Source organism: Pleurodeles waltl, chromosome 11 (assembly GCF_031143425.1).
Source record: "Pleurodeles waltl isolate 20211129_DDA chromosome 11, aPleWal1.hap1.20221129, whole genome shotgun sequence".
In the NCBI taxonomy this organism is placed as follows: Eukaryota; Metazoa; Chordata; class Amphibia; order Caudata; family Salamandridae; genus Pleurodeles; species Pleurodeles waltl.
The window spans coordinates 956100917-956117890 of NC_090450.1; the positions used below are offsets into that span (position 1 = coordinate 956100917).

Sequence of the window (16974 nt, forward strand, 5' to 3'; positions counted from 1 at the left end):
TGCAAAAAACAGGTCTGTTTTCTTTGGGAAAATGTGATGTGTCCAAGTTGTGTTTTGGGGCATTTCCTTTTGCGGGAGCTAAGCTTAACCACACAAGTGAGGTACCATTTTTATTGGGAGACTCGGGGGAATGCAGGTTGGAAGGAAATTTGTGGCTTATCTCAGATTCCAGAACTTTCTGTCACCAAAATGTGAGGAAAAGGTTTTTTTGGGGTCAAATTTTAAGGTTTGCAAAGGATTCTGGGTAACAGAACCTGGTGAGAGCCCCACAAGTCACCTATATTGAATTCTCCTAGGTGTCTAGTTTTCAAAAATGCGCAGGTTTGGTAGGTTTCCCTAAGTGCCGGCTGAGCTACAGGCCAAAATCTACAGCTATGCACTTTGCAAAAAACACATCAGATTTCAATGTAAAAATGTGATGTGTCCATGTTGCGTTTCCTGTCGTGAGCATTAGGCCTACCCATGCAAGTATGGAACCATTTTCATCGGGAGACTTGGGGGAACACAGAATAGCAAAACAAGTGTTATTGCCCCTTGTCTTTCCCTTCATTTTGTCCTTCCAAATGTAAGACAGTGTGTAAAAAGGACGTCTATTTGAGAAATGCGGTGTAATTCACAAGCTAGTATGGGCACCCCGGAATTCAGAGATGTGCAAATAACCACTGCTTCTCAACACCTTATCTTGTGCCCATTTTGGAAATACAAAGTTTTTCATGATACCTTATCCTCGCAACCAAAAGAGTCCATTAGACGTAACCGTATATTGCTTTCAAAAATCTGACATCGCAGGAAAAAGTTACAGAGTAAAACATGGAGAAAAATGGCTGTTTTTTTCACCTCAATTTCAATATTTGTTTTATTTCAGCTATTATTTTCTGTAGGAAACCCTTGTAGGATCTACACAAATGACCCCTTGCTGAATTCAGAATTTTGTCTACTTTTCATAAATATTTAGCTTACTGGGATCCAGCACTGGTTTCACACCCATTTCTGTCACTAACTGGAAGGAGGCTGAAAGCACAAAAAAAAAGTAAAAATGGGGTACGTCCCAGTAAAAAGCCAAAATTGTGTTGATAAATGGGGTTTTCTGATTCAAGACTGCCTGTTTCTGAAAGCTGGGTAATGAGTGATTTTAGCACCGCAAACCCTTTGTTGATGCCATTTTCAGGGGGGAAAACCCACAAGCCTTCTTCTGCAGCCCTTTTTTCCATTTTTTTTTTTAAACTACATTTTCGCTGTATTTTGGCAAATTTCTTGGTCTCCTTCAGGGGAACCCACAAAGTCTGGGTACCTCTAAAATCCCTAGGATGTTGGAAAAAAAGGACGCGAATTTGGCCTGGGTAGCTTATGTAGACAAAACGTTATGAGGGCCTAAGCGTGAACGGCCCCAAACAACAAAAAAACAGGACTGGCGCCTGAGGAGGAAAATGCCTGGGAACGAAGGGGTTAAACAGATTTGACAGAACACTTACGCGGCGTGACGACATAACCCCTGCGCCGCCGTCTCGCGTCCTTCTAGAGCGAGGACAGGTCAGAACTCTTGACCATTAACCGTGAGACGCTTAGGAACTGGATGCAGCCATGCCCCGGGGAAGCCGCAGCGTGTCTGCCCGGCCTTCGCACAGGTACGGGAGCAGGGAGTCCCTGGGATTAAGCTGCACTTCCAAGGTTAACTTGTACTTGGCAACGAGAGTGGTGGGGCGGGCGTATAATGACCTTTTATTTTGATGTGGAGGACACATGGCAATATTAGTAGTACGTGGAACAGGTCACTTTATGGAACTATATCTATTAGGGGCTGAGCTTCAATTTCCCAATGTAAGTGAGCAGCGCAGCCATTCCAAAGGTGTTCTTTGCTTTATGTGACCTTTAGTCTTCCTTATAAACTCGGGAGTTAAAAGCCCCAGAATACACGTAAAAAAAAAAATCTCTGCAGATGCTTAATGACATGCACTCAGCAACATGGCGAGTAAATTATAGCTCGATAGTTTGAAAACCCAGCATTTCAGGTTTTATTTTATCCCGAAGTTAGAATGGCACTTTTGCTTTTTAAAGTAAGAGTGTTATGACATCTGAGATTAATGCATTATCAGTGGGAAAACTGGGTACAAATTCATTTTAGAGCGATTTATGTTAGCATGTTGAATCATCCACGCATTTGCACTCCGTATACAGTTTCGTCCATAATACAGCAGAAAAATGTGCATCTTATTTCTCTTTTTGTGTCTCCGGACATGAAAAAGCTGTACTCTTAAGTACCGTTGTGTTTGTTGCTGGTGATGTTCTTTTGGATGAGCACATTAATTTTTGTAGCAATCCATTTTTCTTTTTGTGTCGGGTTGATTTTTTTTTTTTTTTTTTATTTATTTTTTATAATAGGTATGTGTTTGTTAAGTGCTGCTTTTAACCAGCTCATTGAATCAGTTTTCACCTTCCGTAATGGACGAATGGGGTATGGTATGTTATGTGGTAAGACGAGGAAAAAATAAAGTTTGCCCTGGGGTCATTGTAGGTTAGTCGAGTGGAAATTTACTAGCTTATTCTACATAGTCTTCCAAGACTGTCCAGAGGCAGGGGTGGTCTGTTCACAAATTTGTGGAGAGAGGTTGCAACGATCACAGATTAGTTTAGCGTTGTTTGTGTTCAGTAAATAGTTCCTTTGGTACAATGCATGTTTTGGCTATTAATCGTGCGAATTTTGATTTAGCAGACCGGAATTCTGCATGAAAGTTCTGTTCTGCCTGACTCATAGTCTAGCCCTAAATAGGGTCGATAGTTACGATACATAGATCCTATTTTTATGCCTATTCCTCTCCTGGTTTAGGCAGTCCCATTGTATATTAATCTAGTATGGAATAGTAGGAGCTTTAGCAGAGCTGTGATGTTAGGTGCGTCTGAGTCTGTGTGACCGAAAGGTTTCCTGCACCTGTGGCAGATTACCAGTGGAATTCACTGACAATGAAATTCATGAATTCCACGCTTGGAAGTTCATGAATTCCACGCTTGGAAATACTTGTAAATTTCAACTAGCGGGCTTTGGAGCGAACATTGTGGGTTTTACCTGTTCAATTGAAAGTGTGCTGGGACCCTGCTAACCAGGCCCCAGCACCAGTGTTCTTTCCCTTAACTGTACCTTTTTGTTTCCACAATTGGCACAACCCTGGCACTCAGATAAGTCCCTTGTAACTGGTACCCCTGGTACCAAGGCCCCTGATGCCAGGGAAGGTCTCTAAGGGCTGCAGCATGTCTTATGCCACCCTGGGCCCCCCTCACTCAGCACATACACACTGCCTAACAGCTTGTGTGTGTTGGTGGGGCGAAATAGACTAAGTCGACATGGCACTCACCTCAGAGTGCCATGCCAAACTCATACTGCCTGTGGCATAGGTAAGTCCACCCCTCTAGCAGGCCTTATAGCCCTAAGGCAGGGTGCACTATACCACAGGTGAGGGCATATGTGCATGAGCACTATGCCCCTACAGTGTCTAAGCAAAACCTTAGACATTGTAGGTGCAGGGTAGCCATAAGAGTATATAGTCTGGGAGTTTGTCAAACACAAACTCCACAGTTCCATAATGGCTACACTGAAATCTGGGAAGTTTGATATCAAACTTCCCGGCATAATAAATGCACACTGATGCCAGTGTGCAATTTATTGTAACATACACCCAGAGGGCATCTTAGAGATGCCCCCTGAATACCAATCCGACTTCTAGTGTGGGGCTGACCAGTTTCTGCCAGCCTGCCAAAACCAGACGAGTTGCTGGTCACATGGGGAGAGTGCCTTTGTCACTCTGTGGCCAGGAACAAAGCCTGTAATGGATGGAGGTGCTTCTCACCTCCCCCTGCAGGAACTGTAACACCTGGTGGTGAGCCTCAAAGGCTCACCCCCTTTGTTACAGCGCCCCAGGGCATCCCAGCTTGTGGAGGTGCCCGCCCCTCCGGCCACTGCCCCTACTTTTGGCGGCAAGGCTGGAAAAGATAATGAGAAAAAAAAGGAGTCACCCACCAGTCAGGACAGCCCCTAAGGTGCTCTGAGCTGAGGTGACCCCTGCCTTTAGAAATCCTTCATCTTAGTTTTGGAGGGTTCCCCCAATAGGATTAGGGATGTGCCCTCTTCCCCACAGGGAGGAGGCACACAGAGCGTGTTGCCACCCTCCAAGACAGTAGCAATTGGCTACTGCCCTCCCAGACCTAAACACCCCCCTAAATTTAGTATTTAGGGGCACCCCAGAACCCAGGACATCAGATTCCTGCAACCTGAACTACAAAGAAGGACTGCTGACCTACAAGTCTGCAGAGACGACGGACGACGACAACTGCTTTGGCCCCAGCCCTACCGGCCTGTCTCCTGAGGTGAAAACCTGCATCCAACAGGGACCAGCAACCTTTGAAGCCTCAGGGGACTGCCCTGACCCCCAGGATCAAGAAACTCCAGTGAGCAGCAGCTCTGCTCAAAAACAGCAACATCTTTGCAACAAAGAAGCAACTTCCAAAGAACTCACTCTTCCCGCCGGAAGCGTGAGACTTCACACTCTGCACCTGACGCCCCCGGCTCGAGATACAGAGAACAAACACCACAGGGAGGACTCCCTTGCCACTGGGACTCTGTGAGTAGCCAGAGACGACCCCCCTGGACCCCTACAGTGAGCCTGCAGAGAGAATCCAGGGGCTCCCCCTGACTGCGACTGCCTGTTACAAGGGACCCGACGCCTGGACCAAGCACTGCACCCGCAGCCCCTAGGACTAGAAGGAACCGAACTTCAGTGCAGGAGTGACCCCAAGGCAACCCTCTGCCTAGCCCAGGTGGTGGCTGTCCCAAGAAGCCCCCCTGTGCCTGCCTGCACCGCTAGAGTGACCCCCGGGTCCCTCCATTGTTTACCTATCTAAAACCCAACGCTTCTTTGCACACTGCACCCACCTGCCCCTGTGCTGCTGAGGGTGTGTTTTGTGTGCTTACTTGTGTAAACCCCCCCCCCCCCGAGGACGCAGGTACTTACCTGCTGGCAGACTGGAACCAGAGCACCCTTGTTCTCCATAGGTGCCTATTGTGTTTTGGGCACCTCTTTGACCTCGGCACCTGACCGGCCCGGAGCTGCTGGTGTGGTAACGTTTGGGGTTGCCCTGAACCCCCAACGGTGGGCTGCCTATGCCCAGGAGCTGAGACTTATAAGTCTCTTACTTACCTCACAACCTAACCTTTACTTACCTCCCCCAGGAACTGTTGATTTGTGCAGTGTCCACTTTGAAAATAGCTTATTTCCATTTTAACAAACACTGTATATGTTATTGCTCTAATTCAAAGTTCCTAACTTACCTATGTGGAGTACCTTGCATTTTATGTATTTGCTTCAAATCTTGAACCTGTGGTTCTTAAAATAAACTAAGAAAATATATTTTTCTATATAAAAACCTGCTGGCCTGGAGTAAGCCTTTGAGTGTGTGTTATTTATTTATTGCCTGTGTGTGTACAACAAATGGTTAACACTACTCTCTGATAAGCGTACTGCTCGACCACACTACCACAAAATAGAGCATTAGAATTATCTAATTTTGCCACTATCTTACCTCTAAGGGGAACCCTTGGACTCTGTGCACACTATCTCTTACTTTGAAATAGTATATACAGAGCCAACTTCCTACAGGTGGCATCTCCTATACCTACAAGGGCGCAACAGCAAAGCAGGAAAAATAGCACTTGTTTCAAATCATGGAAACCATTGATAAAAATGTTACATATATTTGGTCAATGCCATTTAGAAGTTAACACTTGTAAAGATCAAATATTTAGGTGTACAAAAAGGAAGTCCAGGGGTTCCCCAGAGGCAAACGTAGATAATACTAATGCTCTCTTTTGTGGTAGTGTGGTTGAGCAGTTAGGCTTATCAGAGGGTAGTGCAAAGTAATTGTTGTACACACACACAGACAACAGAAGAAGCACACACTCAATTACTTAACTCCAGACCAGTGTTTTTTTCATATAGCAAAAATATATTTTCTTAATTTATTTCTAGAACCACGTGATTCAAGTTGCAGGTAACTACTTAAGTAGCTTCATATTTCACACACCTATCAATAGCACTTTGTTTGAAATCGATAAGTTTTTATATCGTTTTTGAAATAGTAGTAAATTTATTGTTTAGTTACTTAAATCCATAACAAGGGTAAAAAAGATAAAAGAAGCAGACACTTTTAAAATGCATTGCTAATCATCAAGGGGGTTATGTGCATTCTCCAGTCATTTCAATATGCGCTCCATATGAGCACGTAAGTCACAGGGAGGATAGTGCTATTTTGTTAAATGTGGTTTTTGCATCCACAGTGATAGAAACTTCACTAAGGCACAGTTCAGCTGCAGGTCCCCAGGTGTGAAGCGTGCCATCACTGCTTGACTCTGTGTCTGTATGCCTTTTTCGTTGAATTTTTTCTTTAGTAGTGCTTTTCGTTCCAGTGCAAGACTGTTTCATGAGCAGAGGATATGCAGGAGATCTTCTGTGTCCTCGCCATACCAACAGCAGATAGAATTGGTTAGGTCCCTCAGCCAAGTGGCTGCATTTGAAGCAAGTGGTAATAGACCAAGGTGATACTTTAAGAATTGCTCCTTTTTTCGACTTGAGAAACCCTGGCCTAAGCATGACTGTGGTGCCAGAGACGTCTAGGTGTTCAGTCATCCATGCATGAGACCTCTGTGCTGCTTTGTCCTCAGTAGTGACTGAAGCCTAATTGTTTCCCAACTGCTTTCTTAAAGGCGCTGTGTGGGATTGGGATCCTCCAAAGGTCAGTAAGCCCAGTCTTCTTAAGCAGATCGTCTAAGTGGATTCTGAACGGGGAGGTGTTCTTACGTTTGAGCTCTTGCCACATATAGTAATTGAGTGTCCGGGGTGGCACCACGGGCTTTGCTCCAGAAGTTTATAAATGCACTGCGTTGTGCCATGGATTGGTTCAGTAGGCCAAACTCCAGTCTCAGTTGGGTGGGGGAGGTGAATCTGGGGATGTTGAATATCATCCAGTAGGCTTTGCTCACAGCGTGGTTTAAGATGTCCAGATCCCTGCCTCTTTGTACTTCGCTCCCGTATGTTATTGTATGCAGGCGCTTGGATTTTAGCACTTGTAGGGGGGGTGTATGAAGGCCCATTCAGATACGTTTTTAGTTTTTTTAAGGATAGTTCTATGGCCAGACGTTTTCCCATTAGGCTTTTTCTTTGATGCACAAAGTTTCCTGATTTGTCAATAAGTGCTCCAAGATATTTATACTTGTCTGTTTGAACAAGTCGTGTCTTACCCCAAAACCATGCTCTCATAGGTGCCTTAGATTTTATTGACGGTGTTAGTGTTTTACCAAAGTTCGCTGTCAAGACATTGGTGGCTGAGTATTGTTCAATAGTATTTATTAGCCTCTGAAGGCCTATTTCCATGTGACTGATCCATACAAAGTTGTCAGCGTACATAAGGCACGGTAGTTCCAAGTCCCCGATTTTTGGGGGGTGCGAGTTTGTGAGGGTGAGTAAGCCCACCATGTTTGCTAAATAGAGATTGAACAGTATGGGGGCCAAAACACAATTCTGTTTTCAACCTTTGGTAGTAGTGCTCCGCCTTGATAGATGAGTATCTGTACCCAATGTTATCTGGACCCATGTGTCTGAGTAGAGAACTATCATCAGGTGTAAAAGTGGATGTGGAAGCTCCCAGGTTTCAAGCGTCCTCCACAACAGATTCCTATCCATGTGGTCGAATTCAACTTTGAAGTCAACCAAGCATAAATGGAGCTGGCGTTTAAGTGGTATATCTTTGTCGATTAAGGGGGCAATGGTCATAATGTTCGTGATGGTGCCAGACTGTTTGGAAAATCCTGTTTGGATCATGGGGATTAGTCCTTTTTCAGTAGTCCATGCACGCAGATGGTCTAGTAACAGGCCTGCAAAGTACTTTGCGTCATTGTCAACTAAGGCAATCAGGCGATAGCTATTGGGGAGTGACCTGTCCCCCATTTTAAAAATGGGGGAGATTATGGACCCCTTCCAGGACTGTGGGATCGTTCTGGTCAGACCTATTTCCAGGTAGAGAGGTTCAAAAATCTTTTCCCAGAAGGGGCTTTTATGCTTGAAGACTGCAGGCGGAAGTCTGTTAGGGCCCAGGGCACCCTCTCTCCTGCCCTTGGCTATCTGATATATATATATATTTTTTATTTTTTTTTATTTTATTATAGTAACCAAGTCAATGAGTAGTATAAACATGGTCTCTAAAGAGGGCCTATGTGGGTGAAGAGTTCCTGGCGAAGTTGTGCTTTGTGTGGCCATGCTGAGTGATGTCTGGCTATTAAAATGGATTCCTAGAGGTTGGGCCCAGACAGCTTCTTGAATATGCAATGTAATGTCGCTGTGAAATGGACGTGTAAGGTTACATATTCTATGCCAAAAGCGCGCGCTGTCATTTCTCCTTGCGTCTGGGTGTAGCTTGGCCCACAAGTCTTCACTGCGTTTCCTATTGATTGCCCATTTTAGCTTGTTCAGTGACTGTCTGTGATGCCTTAAGGTTGCCAGAAGAGCTGACTTGTCAGGACTGCCACGGAGACGCCTTATACTGGAGTTAATTTTTCTCTTTTTGTCTCATAGTGTTGCATAGGCTCTCATTAGTCTAATGAGACTACTGGATTTTGAGCAGCAGAATCGCCCGCGGTGTGGGAGACTAAGTCTAACCCACTGCGGGTGACCTCTGTCGCGCCAGTCGTTTTGCTCTGGCTAACTAGCAGTGCCTCATCGCTACCCAAGGAAAACCTGGGTACAAATTCATTTTAGAGCGATTTATGTTAGCATGTTGTATCATCCATGCATTTGGATAGTGAAGACTGGGTAGCCGAGCGCATGACATACTTAACTTCCCAGGGAAGTCGTGGTCACTCAGGTCTCATCCGTTTCTCTTATTTACAATCCAGTCTCATTTTTAAATGACAAACAGAGGCAGTATATTTTTCAATAATAGGTTTAATAGAACAACTGCATCTTAGATAGCAAAGCGTGAGCTGCAATAACCAGGATGACACAACATGACGGTATCAAAATGGTGAATAGAAGAGTGAAGCTTAAAATAACGCTATCATATTGTCACTATGATCGATGGATTATTTCCTAAGTCATAATCTGAGCACAGCATGTTAAGCTCTAATTCTGCCTTTCAGGTTCCCCCAGAAAAACATCAACCCTCATACCTGAGCAAAGGCCTGTAGTCTGCGTTAATATCTGTAGCGAAGCATTCAGCAATCAACATACAGTCCTGGTTCCCTGGCTGGAATCTCCCTCTAACTTGTAAGGGACAAGGAAGTGTTTTAAAATAACACAGCTGATGTTCTGAGAAAATGTCCCTACGTAAGGATGTGTGTTTTCTACGAATGTTGGAGACTAAACTTCTACCACGTTCACCGGCAAGGTACCGTGCTATAACCCTGAAAGAAGCACAGAGTGATCAAGAATGTCTTGTTTGAGAACAGAGTGCTGGCCTAGGCAAAAACAGTTAGATAAACGAAAAATAAAACAAGACCGTAAAAATGGTTATTGTAACAATAATAAAACAAAATTTAATAAAATATATCTAGGTTATAGTGCACAACGGCCTAGTGTGTTAAAATAACGCGCATGGAGCTATAACTAAAATGGCTACACAACAGTAGTGCTGTCCTGTGGGCATGTGCCAAGTGTGTTAAGGCTGAGGGAGGTGCCAGTTGCCTGTCCCTTATTGGCTCCACAAAAGTTCCACTAAGCCTGTTTGTGAGTTGTTGATGTATATTTCCTGTGGGCAATGGTCGCTGTCACTCCTGTTGCCTAGATGGTAGGAGGCTACTTGTTTGAATGGTGGTAGGTTGGTAGGGTGACAAACGTGTAGTCAATTGTAGTAGAAGCTGTAGTGGAAAAGTATGTTGCTGCTGGAGGAGAGTCCTCAATAAATCTACCATTCAGGGCTCTTAGCTGTAACAATTCTAAGCCATTGAGCAAAGACCTGCTGATCTTTGTGGGCAGCCATGTTTATTGACCCCATGTGTAGGAAGGTTCCAAGTGCTGGAAAGGGTATTTGAGGTTTCATCTGTGGAGGATCCTAGTAGATGCAGATCAAAGTGCCTGAGACGATGATATCGGCTGTATCGGCTATACCACTGCTGCTTATATAACTCTCAAGTAGAGCCACTAGATTATTGGCATCACTATATTTTAATTTAGGGTGAAGGTAAGTGTTTACGAGAACTATCTCTTCTGTTGGCACACTTGTCATGGCGGCAGTTGTCACGAGGTTGGTAGAGGAGCAGGTGGAGGGCAAGGGGGTGACTCTGACCGATAGTGCTAAAAAGACGTAAATGGCCAGGCCACCTTGCAGATGACCATACTTCGCCTTCCTGGTTGCTGGGGTGATGAAGCACATATAGCCCTGCAAGTGGAATGGTTCATCCAGCCAAGTTTCCTGCATTAGTATAATGTCGTAGGAAGCTGGCTTTGTATGTACTATATGAACATGAGATATAGTGTGCACAGAGTCCAGGGGTTCCCAAAGAGGCTTAACAGAGGCAATAATAGATAATACTAATGCTCTATTTGTGGTAGTGTGGTCGAGCAGTTAGGCTTATCAGAGGGTAGTGTTAAGCATTTGTTGTACACACACAAGCAATACGTGAAAACACACACTCAATGACTTAACTCCAGGCCAATAGGTTTTTATATAGAAAAATATTTTTTTGTTTATTTTTAGAACCACAAGATTCATTTAGCAGGTAAGTACATTAAACAAAAGGTACTTTGCATAGTAATAGTTAAGACTTTAAGTAGATTCAATATTGTACACAGTTTTCATTAAAATGGCAAAAAGCTATTTTAAAAGTGGATACACTGCAATTTTTAACAGTTCATGGGGAAGTAAGTACAGTACAGTTTCAGAGGTTAGTACCACACTTTACGGGCTCAATCTCTGGGGTACAGGTAGTCCACCGTTGGGGGTGCAAGGCAACCCCAAACACCCACCAACACAGGGCCGGTCAGGTGCAGAGGTCAAACAGGAGCCAAAATACCTTGGGTGCCTACGGAGATGGGGGTACTCCAGTTCCAGTCTGCTGGCAGGTGGGTACCTGTGTTGTTGGAGGGCAGACCAGAGGGGTTTAGAGGAGTACCGGAGGGGCCCCAACTAGGCACACAAACCACACCCTCAGAGCCACGGGGGCAGCCGGGTGCAGTGTGCAAACAGCGCATCGGGTTCCCAATACAACTCTGTGGAGGGACCCACTGACTGGGCAAGGGTGAGGGCCGCCTGATAGTTGTTGCTGCATCAGTGTTCGGTTTCTCATGGGCCTGGGGGCTGAAGGTGCAGTGCTTCTTCCAGGCGTCCGATATATTTGTCCCGGGCAGTCGCGGTCGGTGGGGGGGGCATTCCCGGGATTCCCTCTGCAGGCGTTGTCGTGGGGGTGCAGGGAAGTCAGCTCAGGATATAGACACCATCGGAGTTGCCTGGGGGTCCTCTCTGGGTAGTTTGTTTCTCTGGACATGGGCGTCAGGTGCAGAGTGTTGGGGACTCGCTATTATGGAGTGAGGTGGGAGTTGCTGCCCACGGGAGTGCTTGGTCCTTGGTGATGCAGCAGTCCCCTGGTGGCTTTTCAGGGGTCGCTGGTCCTGCAGAACGCGTTGCTTCTTGGTTGCAGGGTCTTTGAAGGAGGAGACAGGCTGGTAGGGATGGGGCCAAGTTAGTTGTCATCTCCTTTTCTTTTCTGTGGGGTTTTCAGCTCAGCCGTCCTTCTTGTGAGGTCGCCAGGAATCTGAAGAGCTGGGTTCAGGGTCACCCCTAAATACTAGATTTAGGGGTGTGTTAGGGTTAGAGGGCACTATGCCAACGGCTACTGTCCCTGAGGGTGGCTACACCCTCCTGGAGCCCACCCCTCTGGGGAGGGAAACAAATCCCTATTGGTCCTAATCCTCCAAAGCAAGATGGAGGATTTCTCAAGGAGGGGGGGCCCTTCAGCTCTGGTCACCTTAGGGGTGGACCTGGCTGAGGGGGTGACTCCTTGTTTTTCTCATTATCCCTCCGGACTTGCAGCCAAAAAGTGGGGGCTTGTCCGGGGGTAAGCATCTCCACTAGTTGGAGTGCCCTGGGGCAATGTAACACCAGGCTTGAGCCTTTGAGGCCAGGTGTTAAAAGTTCCTGCAGGGGGAGCTGTGAAGCACCTCCACCCAGAACAGGCTGTGTTTCTGACCACAGAGTGCACAAAGCACTTGCCCCCTTTTGGTCAGAAACTTGTCTGGAAGTGGCAGGCTGGCACAGACCGGTCAGCCTTGCACTAGCAGTTGGGCTAACATACAGGGGGCATCTCTAAGATGCCCCACTGTGTGCATTTTTCAATAACTCCCACACTGGCAGTGTGGGTTTATTGTGCTGAGAAGTATGATACCAAACTTTCCAGTATTCAGTGTAGCCATTATGGTGCTGTGGAGTTCGTAATGACAAACTCCCTGACCATATACTCAGTATGGCTACCCTGCACTTACAATGTCTAAGAATTGACTTTAACACTGTAGGGGAATAGTGCATATGCAGCTATGTCTTCACCTGTGGATAGTACACCCTGCCTTAGGGCTGTAAGGCCTGCTAGAGGGGTGACTTAACTATGCCACAGGCAGTGGGTTGTGGGCATGGCACTCTAGGGGAGTGCCATGTTGACTTTCTTTTCTCCCCACCAGCACACACAAGCTGGAAAGCAGTGTGCATGCACTGAGTGAGGAGTCCCTGAGGGTGGCATAATACATCCTGCAGTTCTTAGGGACCTTCCCTGGCTACAGGTCCTTTGGACTGGGGTACCTTTTTCAATGGACTTACCTTTGTGCTAGGGATGTGCCAATTGTGAAAACAAAGGTACAGTTTTAAGGAAAGAACACTGGTGCTGGGGCCTGGTTAGCAGGGTCACAGCACACTTCCAATCAAAGCTGGCATCAATACTAGGCAAAGAGTGGGGGGTGACCATGCCAACAGTGGCATTTTCCTACATATGTCAAAGGTGCTGATGTATTGGATGAAGTCATGGTCCAAAGCTTTAGAAAGGAGGCCATGTACATTCCAAATACGCAGGCAGAGAATCTCCTTTAATGATATAGGGCCCCGCTTTTTATCTGAGGTTTGTCACCCTTGCCTGTTGCAGTTGCTGATTGTGTTTGAGAACCACCTTAAGTCGTTGTATAAAGAGAAATTAGTTGAGGGGAAGAGTTTTTTTTTTTTAATTTTTTTTTTTTGTCCAGGAGTCACCCCTAGCAGTAACAGGGGAGTAACCCCGGGCGCTCCTGAGAATGGAGCATGTTTCCCTATGCTGGGGATCTGGTTCAGAGGCAGGAGCCGATGTTAATAAAAGGGTTGGTTAGCCAGCCTCCCGATGTGTGGTAACACTAATGCCCCAATGTTCGAAAGTTGAACTTTCTCCTAAGATTGTTTGGGCGATTAATCTTGTTTTCCATGTGGCCTTAGTAGCTTCAGAGGCAGTAGCGTTGGTTGGCTGGAGAAATTCTACTACTAGGAGATCAGCTGAATTCGGGCAGCTTGTAGAGGGGATGTGTGAAAGTAGCCGAAGAATATTCCGCCTATTCAAGATATCACCAGATCCCCTGGATTTGTAGTGAGAATGGAAAATTAATGAGTTAGTGGTTGAGGGATCTCGTTGAGTTTTGAATTCCTGCGGCTGATGCAGAGGGTTCCTAGGGAGGAGTCCATTTCCAGATTCCAGCAGTTGTTAGACCGGTTGGTTGTAAAGTTTTGCACTTGTGCTTGGTGTGTGGGATTTGAAGGTGTAATAATTGCTCCCTGGTCCTGTGGCGGAGGGGTCATTAGCTGGTTGGGGGAGGGAGTAGGGGAAGATGCTTGTGTAGGTTGACTGTAACTGCCGGGAGATGGGGCCACAGAGGTGCACTGGGGCTGCTTGTATTGCAGTACAGCGGCATTGCCTGCCCTTTCTGTAGGCCAGGGGTGGACATTTTTGGCTGTGTTCCTCTGCCTGATAGCCATATTTAAAGGTGGGTCCTCAGAGGTTGTTGCTGGAGCAGGTGACCTGTAAGGCGTAGTTTCATTGGATGCCCAGATGTTGGGTATAGTTAATTTGGGGGTCAGCTGCCAAGTCCACTCCAATCCCTGCGGTTCCCTTCTTGCAGCCTTTCCTCTGCTGAATGCGTTTCTGCTTGGCATTGGTTTTCACCATTGCGTTGACATCCACAGGGCTGTCGGTTGGGAGTTGGTTCTTTGAAGGTTCGGGTGCGGTAGCTGTTGAAGTCAGATTGCAGGGGGTTGCTATTCCAGGAGTCGCCTGGTTGGAGCCATTTGTTTTGTCATTGCTTCTTGTTCCCAGGCCGATAGTTGTGGTCTCGGAAGGATCCACGTAGGTTTTTTCCAGGACATGTGTTGAAAGGTCAGATGAAGGGTGCGAGTGTGGGTGATGACTGGAGGCTCCCACTTTTAGAGATGCACAGAGGTTAGAGAGCATGGAAGGTAATGTGGATAGTTTGTCTATTATTGACCCACATGAGCAACTCATGGGAGTGCTCCTGGGGTTTCCTTGTAAGTGCATGAAAAGGAATACAAGGTCACCTAATTTCTCATCAATACCAGCTACGAATCCTGCCAAGGTGTTGAGCAGAGTTAACTAAACGTCCATTTAGTCCGATTGATAGTGTAGTGCTTCCACTAGGAGCTGCATGGTTTTGAGCAGGGAGGCCCAGGTGCTGTCTGTATGTGGGTTGTAACTGTTTGTGACAGGGTCCTGGCCGGTTGGTGATGCAGCGCTTGTATCTGTGCTTGCTCTGAACCTTGTGCAGTCATTAGGAGACGAGTGACTGAAAGGTGGAATGGTTTTGTTGGTCCTTGCTTCTTCATCAGGAGACTGCTGGCTGAGATCTAAGGTGAATCAAGTAGTAGAGGGGGAATATTGGGAGTATGCGATAAGCATATCTTCCCACTCTTGCATGTTTAGGTAGGATAAAATGTATTCATCCGCCCCGTGCTAAGGCCCTCTGTTTCCGTATTTGCTGGGAGAGATGTTTGGGATGTGGGCTAAGATCCTTCATTTATTACAGTTTCCTGGCAAGCAGCATCTGGAGGCAAGGGTGTGGGCAGGACATCTGTGAGCAGCTGGCCCTCATTTTTGATGAAGACAGACTGCGCCGCTTTCAGTCCATGGAGCGCTAGCTTGAATTGGTGGGTCGCACTCTATTGAGGGGAATCCCACCATGGGTTTTACTGTAGCCTGCCTGGGCTCCTCATGCACCTCTGCCCTGATGAATGTCACAGGTTGTCCCTGGGTCGACAAGGTTGTGCTAGTTACGGAAGGCTGAGCAGGGCTTATGCTTGATGTAACCCTCGTTGCAGCAGAGTCATCGTAACTGAGAGCTATCTGCTGTGTTTCTAAGGATTGACGGAATTAATGGTGGCTGTAACCGCTGTGTTTCAATGCTATTTGAGAGAAGGATGGGTCTGCCGTTTTTTTAGAAAGGAGAACTTGGTATAAATTTTTGGTTGGCTGTTAGTGTTGCGAGGCTTTCTATATCGTTCTGGGCTGTTTCTGAGTTCCAGACTATGCCCAGCATGAATACACAATCCAAAAAGGGAGCACCCTGTCTTACATTTCAGCTCGATAGCGCCAAAGCATCGTGATAAATGCAGTCATTAGAATGAATTCGAATAATATTTCAAAAAGTCTTTCACCGTAGGGTGCAGCAAGTGCTGTAATGTTGTAGAAAGTTTTTCACAAAGTTGTTGCGGCGGATGCTATATCTCCAGACACGTGTTTCTGGCTTGCATGAAGTGTGGAGATGGGTTGCACCCCTTCCCCTTCCTGGTCTGGCTCTGGCCAGAAAGCTAATGGCATGTCTTGAATCTCTCCCTCATGTCATCAAACCTAAACTAGCAATGCAGGTTTCCAGTTACTTACATAACCAAGTTAGTGTTATAAAAGTGGCACTCGTCCACTCAGGAGTCACCTTGACATAAACTAGACACTGCCATTTTGGTCCTGACACACAACAAACTGTTATATGCGCCACCATATGTTTCTTGCTACAAGGTCAATTACTTCAGTTTTAGCTCAGTATGTTCGTCCCTTACTGGGTGTGGCTTTTACAATCAAGCAGATTTATTTATATTTTTTAAACTTCCAAAACTAATAATTCAATGTGTGCAGAGAGTAAGATAAATGTAAACATGTTAGTAAAAACCTTCAACCAATGGACCAAGCGATTATTAAACGGTTGACAACTTTAATTCACCCAATACACATAGTTGATTACTGGTGCTCTATGAGCATCAATCTGCAGTTTTCAAATGTGCTGGGCAAATGTTAGACATTTACACGTATCCTTTATTTGCTTCTTTGGAAAAAGTTAAGGACCAACACATCCTGAAAGTTTTTAAGCTGGTCACACTGGCAGACATATAGGCAGGTATTGTGTTAAAATTTCTCACTGTGAAGTCCTTTCCCAGCTTATCAATTTGTGATTATTTACCCATTTAAATGACTGTAGGATAACATCCTTTTTGTCATGGTTAGCGCCCCCCACCCCACCCCCAGTTTTTGCCTGGTACCTGATGTAATTTTGACTGAAGGTGCACTGGATTCCTCCTAACCAGGTCCCCAGTTCGAGATCATTCACCTAAAACTGCACAATTGTTTACCCAGTTGGCAAAACTTTTAGCACCCTCTGTAAGTCCCTAGTAAATGGTATGTAGGGCCAGAGGTACTAAGGAAGGTCCCAGAGGGCTACTGCACCAGTTGTGCCACCCTCCGCACCCTTCATCAAGCCCACACAGTGCTGACTGCGTGTGTTGGTGCATGTAAAATTGAAAACACGACCTGTCGCAGACCCCTGTGTGCCAGGTCCCCTACCACTGCATGTGCCAGGTGTAAGTCACCCCTAAGGCAGGGTGCATCAGAACACACGTGAGGGCATATATGCATCAGTAAATATGCCCCTGCTATGT

General features: G+C 46.0%; 1 protein-coding gene across 1 annotated transcript in view; it reads left to right on the forward strand.

The window, feature by feature from the left end:
* Positions 1-1470: 1470 nt before the first annotated feature.
* The window catches only part of CHCHD10 (coiled-coil-helix-coiled-coil-helix domain containing 10), a 30788-nt gene continuing 15284 nt past the window's right edge, over positions 1471-16974 (forward strand). The window contains exon 1 of the mRNA XM_069215189.1: positions 1471-1625. Within this exon, the coding sequence (XP_069071290.1) occupies positions 1582-1625 (44 nt within the window). The 5' untranslated portion in view covers positions 1471-1581. The remainder of the gene's footprint in view (positions 1626-16974) is intronic.